This window comes from Seriola lalandi, unplaced genomic scaffold (assembly GCF_002814215.2).
Source record: "Seriola lalandi dorsalis isolate HSWRI2012SDOR001 ecotype SW California unplaced genomic scaffold, Sedor1 jcf7180002054577, whole genome shotgun sequence".
Taxonomy (NCBI): domain Eukaryota; kingdom Metazoa; phylum Chordata; class Actinopteri; order Carangiformes; family Carangidae; genus Seriola; species Seriola lalandi.
The window spans coordinates 534,715-543,552 of record NW_019525130.1 but is presented as its reverse complement, the minus strand read 5'-3'; the positions used below and the strand labels follow the sequence as shown (position 1 = coordinate 543,552).

Sequence of the window (8,838 nt, the reverse complement as noted above, 5' to 3'; positions counted from 1 at the left end):
CCCCGCCTCCTGCTCTTTGACCAGCCTATCGCAGCGCAGTGCACGTGACGAGCGTTCCTTGCAATGACCTCATCCCTGGTGTGGGATGACGTCAAATTCAAGATGGATGGAATCACGACCATAGGCTGTATGATCACGACGAGCGCGCAGAAATCTACACAACACTGAATAAAGTCCCGTCTGCGCGGAGGAAAGACCATATTCACGACGTGCAGGGTAAGTGTAGACAAGACTACCAAACTTAACGTTAAACAAAATGAGCAGGGAGGGCGAAACATAGTTGGTGGAGTGCTGTTACGGAGAAGCTTTTTCCTTTTCCTCCCTGACGTAACTCGAAAGGGGGAATTGTGTTGCTGTAAAAACCTGGCCAGCTACAACCTGTTTTGCAGCCAACAACTGCACCGTGTCAGGTCGACGTGAACCGTTTATGAAAAAAAAAGATAAAACAAAAAACCCTCCACTTCCACCGGGGGTAGCGGGTACAATTCACTCCCCCCTCCCTCCTCACACTCCAACAGCGTCTCTGTCCGCCTGCACCGACTGTGTTTTCATTCCGGGATTACCGTACTGGAGTCCATTGAAACGCGCTCAACTTTTCCCCTCTTCATTTGTCAAAGCCGTGATAACGTTTAATGGCTGTAACGGAACGGTCCGTTGGCCGTTTTTTTTCTCCACACAAAAAGAAACTGTTTCCTAAACCGAAAGCGACATTTCGGTTGGAGAAGTTGTCTGTCATGAGAAACTGAGCCACGTCTCATGGATGATCTAATGCTTAACGCCTCGCTTGACTTCCTCATAGAAAACTGACGCCATTGTATATCCCCTGTTCTCTTAACGTGCACCTCAAGTTTTGATGAAGACGCCACTGTCTGCTTGTTAGTTTTTGCTGAATGAATGAAGCCTCTGCCAATGAACCTAAAATGGCAAGTGTCAACAAACTTAACATTACTAACGTGTCTTCCGGTCACAATTTTCAAAATAAACGCAACGTAGATTATTTGTGAGAAAATAAGGATAGCAAAGACATATAAATGAGAAAATAACTTTAAGGAGGTGAAAATGTTCATGATTTTAGATAAGGTGATTCCAGTTGAGAAGTATTTTAAGCATTTTGAAGGTTCAACAATTCTATGACTTATATACAAAAATAATGGAGAAAAAAAAGTGGTGACTTATTACTGGATAATGTAAACACATTCTGTTGACAGTTTATTATGTACACCTAGTTAACGCTAATGCGGTTTCTTTCATCAGCCCAACCCCTGTCCTCTACATGACTATGAAGTTGAATTAAAAAAACTGTAAATCAGTGTCAGTACAACTGAACATTATGATCCTCATCAAGACAGGATTTATTGCATGGCTGTTTGATTAGACTGCGTTCATTTTATTCAGGTGTACCTGCAGTGGAGTCCAAAAGTCTGGTCTCAGACTATAACTGGCAATTTCATGCATGTTGCAGCGTAACAGTAATATCCTGAATATCTACTGCTATACACAAGGAGAGTGTGAATGTGGTTGTCAATGCAGGGTTTCTTCCAGGTAAATGTTTAGGCCAGGCAATAAACAAGCCAGATTCTCCTACATCCCATCTCACAAATGAGTTTATTTACTAGATATGGCAATTACTGTGTATAAACTTTCTTAATAATATTAGTGGAGGAGGTTTTCATTTCAGGCAAGGTGGTAAACCCTGCAAGTGGTGACAGGAGGTCATGGTTTGAGGAGTGACTACATAAACATTCTGTGGTGAAAAGCCTTTAACTTTAAATCCAAACTTTGTAAACTTCCTGCATTAGCCTGTGTCACTGAGGGAAACTTGATAGACATGCATTTTCATACCTTCTGACAATTTACATGATGTAACACCCATATACTTGTTGTGTATGTGCTTCTGTAAACTATTATTTCTTTCAACATACACCACACACTTGCTAAGGATGTGTAGGTAACACGTAATGTATAAATTGAAAGTCAGCTTTTATTGTGTGTGTGAATTTGCCTGTTTATTTCCATATCTATGAAAATTTATGACAAACCAATTTTGTGTACATTTAATAATCACATTTGTATTTACATTCCTGCATTAAAATATAATCCTGTCTCCTTGCCTTTCAGCCATGGAGAGCCTAGTGCATTACAGTAACCCCTCCCATGCTCTCTCAGTGTTGGGGGTTCTCAATGAGCAGCGCCTGCGGGGCCAGATGTGTGATGTAGTCCTGGTTGTGGCGGACCAAAGGTACCAGGCCCATAAAAATGTTCTGGCTGCCAGCAGTGAGTATTTCCAGTCCCTGTTCACGCGGATGGACGCAGAGTCCCTCAAAGTTGTAAACCTGGACTTCTGTGAGGCTGATGCCTTCGAGATAGTTCTGAACTACATTTACTCCTCCTCACTCTTTGTGGACAAAGGCAGCCTGGCAGCCATTCAAGAGTTGGGCTACAGCCTTGGAATCCCTTTCCTCACCAACATTGTGTCAGCACGGCCACATGCATCCTACTGTGTGTCTAGAAAAAGGCTTTCGTTCTCAGAGGGGGATGAGAATGATGTCCAGACAAGGAGTGTCATTGTGTGTCGGGTCCGGAACGACACAACCCATCCCTCTCGCTCAAATTATCAGAGAAAAACATCAGAGACATCATCATCGCCCCACTCTACTCAAGAGTCAGCTCAGCCACCATCAGAACACAACTCACATGAATCAGTCAGGAACTCGGAGTCCACCAGCAGGAAATCATCTGAACTGAGTGAAGCTGCTGAAAGGAAGTCCACCTATCCATACACCTCCATATTAAAAGGGAATTCATCACACATCACATCTGTCAGGCCTCAGCTGACATCATCAGTGTCTTTCAGTGATGCTGAAATGCAGCACGGCAGGATGCAGTCAGGCACCGACCAGGACACTAAAGAGGAGAATGAGGAGCAGGAGCAGCACTATCACACCAAAGTGCCCTTTCAGGGTCAGGCCAGGGAGCCAAGCCAGACAATTGACAGGAGCGGGCCGCTGATAAAAAGCCTGCTCCGAAGATCATTATCCATGGACAGCCCCGTCCCCGTCTTCTCGCCCACACTGGAGCTCAAGGAGCTGCAAAATCGAGAACAGTCAGTGGTTAAAATGGCATCAAAAGCATCTGGGCCAGAAACATCTGCTCAAAATGGCAATTCAAAAAAAACATCTCCTCTGGTTCTCAGGCCAAAGTACCCCAGCAGGTATGATGAAGAAACTCAGGTAGAAGGGGAGGTCAGTGTGAAAGCTGAGCCGAGCAGTCCACTCGCTGACCCGATGGACATTATTCGAATCACGGTGGGAGATGCTTTGCCAGTCAATCTTAAAGACTTGCAAACAAATTATGAACAAGGTTCCAGGCTAGACTTCAATCCTCTGGGGAAAAGGAGGGAAAGGCCAGACAACAGACGGTACCCGTTCAAGAAGAGCAAATTATTTAAAGAACATACCCTCTCACTTGATGAGAACATGTCAGAAACAGTACCTCAGAGTGCCAGCAGTGACTCTAATGAGAACAGTGGGGACCTTTCTCAGAACAAGATTTTCAAATGCTGGAACTGTTTAAAAGTTTTCAGGTCCAGTGCTGGACTACATCGTCATGTAAATATGTATCACAACCCAGAAAAGCCGTATGCTTGCGACATCTGCCACAAGCGCTTCCATACCAACTTCAAAGTGTGGACACACTGCCAAACTCAGCATGGTGTAGTACAAAACCCAGCCTCATCCTCCAGCTCCTCTGTGCTGGATGAGAAATTTCAAAAGAAGTTAATAGATATTGTGCGTGAGAGAGAAATAAAGAAAGCTTTGCTTTGGAAGTTAAAGAGGAATAAGCAGGGATTGCAATCTCCTGTACTTACCAAAAAGAGATCAAGGCCCAGCTTCATATGTCCTTACTGTGGGAAAGTATTTGTGTTCCAGTCTCAGTACAGACAGCATATAAGGACGCATCCTGCAGAAAAAGCTGACCAGGACACAGCAAGTGAGAGCATCCTCTTCCAGGAACAGGATGATGAGATCGGTCAACAGAAGAACACAGACACTGGTGTTTACTCCTGCAGACTCTGTAATACGAAGCTGTCATCACTCTTTGAACAGGGCGATCATGAGAGAGGCTGTCGCCATGCAACTGTATGCCCTTACTGTGGCCTCAGATTCTCAAGTCCAACTGTCAAGAGGGACCATGAAGCACATTGTAAGTACAAGAAATTGACATGCTTGGAATGCATGCGGACCTTCAAATCCTCCTTCAGCATATGGCGCCATCAGGTGGAGGTCCACAACCACAACATGATGACAGTTAAAGAGCAGATTCACCTGAAGCAACAAGAGAACAATGAGGAGGCGTCTGAAATGCTCCGAGAGGAGCATTATAGTGATGAGCCTCTAGCAACTGTTAGCTCAAGAGAGAACATCAGTTACAGTGACTCCTCGGGTCCACCCATGTATGATTCAGAAGACTCCTCGTCTTATGTGCCTGAGGACCTGAGCATGGGTCACCATGGCAAGCTGGTAGTGAAGGAAGAGCCTTTAGAGGAGGCTGTGAGTGAGAGGGAAAACACAGAGACTGCCAAAACTGGGTCTGAGGAACCTGGTGTGTGGCCATGCGAGAAATGCGGAAATCTTTTCAGCTCTCGCAAAGACCTGGAACGACACCAGGAGCTGCTATGCCACATCAAACCGTTCATCTGTCACATCTGCAACAAAGCCTTCAGGACCAACTTCCGCCTTTGGAGCCACTTCCAGTCCCACATGTCAGCTAACGAACCCGGAGCCAAAGAGATCGACAGACAGCCCTCACCTCTGTCTCCCTCCCCTCCAATGACTCCCCAAAACTCCGAGCGTCGCTCCCCACAGGCCACCGTGTTCAAATCCACCCAGACGGCACCAGTCCCAGGAGCAATGGCCGAGGAGTCCAGCAGCCCGGAGCCCTGCAGCTCATCAGTAAGCAAGATGAAGAAGCCCGAAGTGGAACAGCAACCCAGCAGCCACAGCCCTCTGTCAAGGTCAAACAGCATGGAGAATCCAGGTGGCCCTCAGGAATCAGACACACTCTTTTACCACGCACCGTCTCTCTCTGCCCTGACGTTTAAGAGGCAGTACATGTGTAAACTCTGCCACAGGACCTTCAAAACGGCCTTTAGTCTCTGGAGCCACGAGCAGAGTCACAGCCACGTGTAAGCATCACACAAGTTATAGCAGTGCATTTCTCTTCAGAGACAATACTTAATATTAGTATAAACACACCTCAGCCTACACAAGGAAGACTTTGAATGTATAGCTTATTTCCTTGCCTCCAATGTCATATATTATTGTGGCCATGTTCAATAGAGGTGTAAACGTGAATGTGCAATCAAGTGCTAGATTCCTCTCTGAGACGAGATGATTACAAACGGTTTATTTTCCTTTCGAAATGATCTATAACGTTTATCTATTCTAAACTTCTTTTAGTTGTCGACTTGTATTTATCTATCTTGGTGTGAGAAAACAAAGTACAGAGTTTTACCCCTCACATGAAAACAGAGTACAACTATATACTTTGTTTTCTCAATGTGGAAAAGTGCTTTAAACTTTTGGAGGCTGCAGTTGAATCAAAGATTAGTGCTTTTGCTTTTGTATCAGATCTGTCTGTTGATGTGAGTGACATCCCTTAAGATTATATTGGTGGCCTCAACAATGTATTCAATATGCACTTTGTTTAACAGTTTGATTGTGTTATAGGGCAGTTTAGTCCAAAATGTTTGCTTGGATCTTTAAGTTTCATGATTGAAGTTTTAGGCTGCAGAAGTAAAGATGATATCTAGGCCTAATAGTATTCATTTTGTCTCTATATACTTGGCATTCCTTTAAAAAAAAAAAAAGAGTATCAGACTGATTAAATAAGACCTTCAGTAAAATAAATGAAGTTCTGTACATCAAACTCACCTCAGACACCTGTTGTTTTAGGCATTGCATCCCTAGTATGCAGCCTTGATTAATTGCTAACACTTTTCATTCAGTGCTTTTAATTTTCATACGGGTGACAAATGAAAGGAAAAACCAACATAAAGTGTCTTAGTAAGATGTTGGGCCACCGTGGGACGCCACAACAGCTTCCCTGCTCCTTTGCATTGATTCTCCAAGTCTCTGAGCTCCACTGGTGGATGAACACCATTAATCTTTTATCCCCATCATGTGGTGTTTTGATGGTGGTGGTGAAGAGCACTGGCTAACATGTCAGTCCAAATCTCAACATCATTTTCATACTCATCAAACCATCAGTGACCCCTTGTGCCTTGTGGATGGAGGCATTGTCCTGGAAGAGACCACTCCCATTAGGATAGCGGTGTTTCATCAAAGGATAAAGGTGATTACACAGATCAACCTTGTCTTTATTTGCGGTGACCCCTCCCTCTAAGGTGACACCAGCAAAATCCCTGCACAGCATAACAGAGCCACTGTAGGGGTTTAGCATTCAGGCCTGTATGCCACACACGCACTTGCCCCTTGTTGAGGACATGGTGAAGGATGACTCATCTGACCATATCATTTTTTTCCTCATCTCTGTAGACACCACTGAACTAATTCATCTTTGTAATGAATGGTTTATGCACTGCAGCCCTACTATAATATCCCTGTCTATGTAATTGTTGACAGACTGTTGTTGCTGACACAGTCTGATCACGTCCTGCATTGACAGTCTCACCTGAGGAACAGTTGCTCTTCTATTCACCTCATCAAATGTGCAACGTTGACCACAATTTCACACCCTGTTTACTGACATCTTTCCATTAGATCTAAATGCAGATGTCACTTTAGTCACTGTTCCTATCGAAACAACAGCCAACTGAGCAGTTTTTGTGACTGAAGGTCCTGTCCCAAAACTGAACCCACTTTTAAAGGCAGAATAATCAGAATAAACTGGGCCTTCCTAGCATTTTTATACCTGCCAAAGAGCATGATGGGATGTTAACTATTTAAATGTACCACGCAGTGCCCCTGTGTGGAAGCATCACATTTGTTATGTTTCTCCACTCATTTATTCAGGTTTTCCTTTAATTTGTCACCTGTCCCTATCTTCCTAATTATTAACCTGAATCATTTTACAGGTGAGTGAGACGGTGCAATTATCAGTCATAAGATTTGAGAAATTTGAGTTGTGTTTTTTTTCACAGGTAGACAAACATAACGTTTCTAATTGTTGCTGAAGAAAATCATTTGTAAAAGGTGCTCAGACCAGTTTACTTGCAAGAAGTTGGGAAAATACCAGTGAAGATCATAGGCAGGGTTGATTTGATAATATCCTAAATACTACATAACATCATGCAAGTATTTGGCACATCACATCAGCTGCTAGAATTCATTCTTAAATACAGTAAGTCTACAGTAAGTTATCTTTTAAAAGCACATTGCAGTATATTAATGCGATGTATGGTTAAACTCAAATAATCAATATGAAAGTCACAATATTAATGTGTATATATTAGACTTGTAATTCCTGATTCACTAAAGTCCATCACCCCAGTGCAGTACCAGTGTTATGTGAATACTCATACACTGATAGATTTGTGCAATTAAACACATGGTAATTAACCAAGCTTTACAGTGCTTTGATGGCCTTATGCAACTTTTGAAATATTTTGTCAATATTATTTTACACGAAAGCACAATACAGTTTCAGATGACTTATGACTCAGGCATTTTGAGGTGGTAAAGTAAAGAAGAAGGAGGCACAAGAAAGCAAATCTTTTATTCCTCGAATGGTGAGAGAATGTTCCTGCTTCCAAAAGATTTATTATTTAAGACTATGTTTTGATTGTATTCCAGTTGTTTCACAGTTGTTATTCTTGTACAGGTGTATACTTCTGCTTTGGCTTGATTGATTAGAAGTTTATCATAAATTATTATGACTGCTACTATTTGGGAGATGTTAAAGTTGAAGATTGCTCCACACAGACTATGGGAATTTATTTCCTCCAAATGAGCAACACAAGCTGCATCGTGATGTTAAGTTCATTGGAGAAATTTTGTGTTGATAATAGTGCTCTTAATTTCTTGTGAGAAAAACTTTTTTCAGAGTTTCACAGAAATGATTAGAATTGTGTATATGGAAGTGTTTGTATCCTCGATTTTGTACCAATTTTGTTAGTACACAGAAGTTTTATCTTTCTAGTATTCCTGTGCTCTCACTGCAATAATGAATATTTGTATAAGCATTGGTTGTATTATTGTTGCTTTTGGAGACATGCAGCTGTTTTGTGTTTAGGTTTTCTACAGTTTTTGTGCTTCATTTCTGTAATAAAGAGTAACAATGGAGAATACATATACAATCCTTGGTGGTCATTTGAATTATTTTTAAGTACTAACCACACCCTTGTTCTGAGTAACCAGGCCCCACTGCCAATTTAAATCTTAACTGAACAGTATTTAACCATATTTGCACCATGCTCTTGTCTTGTACCCCTAAATTATCTCCTTTAAACTTTGTCTCATTTCTATCAGTCAAGGGCTTCATGAAACATTTTGACTCTAAAATGTCAGAAGATAGTGAAAATTATGCACTACAATTTCCCACAGTCCAAGGTGACAACTTCATGTCTCGTTTTGTCCAAACAATTCAAAAATATCCAAAGATATTTGTTTACTACAGTGTATGACAAGGAAAATGGTGAAATGTTGATGTATCACAAGAACCAGTGAATGTTTGGCTGTTTTGCTTAAAAAAAATACTAAAACAATTATTAAATTTCAAGGTAGTTGGTAATTAATTGACTTATCCACTATTTGCAGCTCTAAATCAGATTAGCATTCAATATTACACACTGAAGCTCTGAATTTACCCTCTATCCTG

General features: G+C 42.0%; 1 protein-coding gene across 1 annotated transcript; it reads left to right on the top strand.

Moving 5' to 3' along the window:
- The first annotated feature begins 78 nt into the window (after positions 1–78).
- zbtb21 (zinc finger and BTB domain containing 21) lies at positions 79–8,317 on the top strand. The gene is made up of 2 exons (XM_023417737.2): positions 79–216; positions 2,119–8,317. Exon 2 carries the CDS (start codon positions 2,121–2,123, stop codon positions 5,187–5,189), a length of 3,069 nt encoding a protein of 1,022 aa, XP_023273505.1. The 5' UTR covers positions 79–216; positions 2,119–2,120; the 3' UTR covers positions 5,190–8,317.
- The last annotated feature ends 521 nt before the right edge of the window (positions 8,318–8,838 follow it).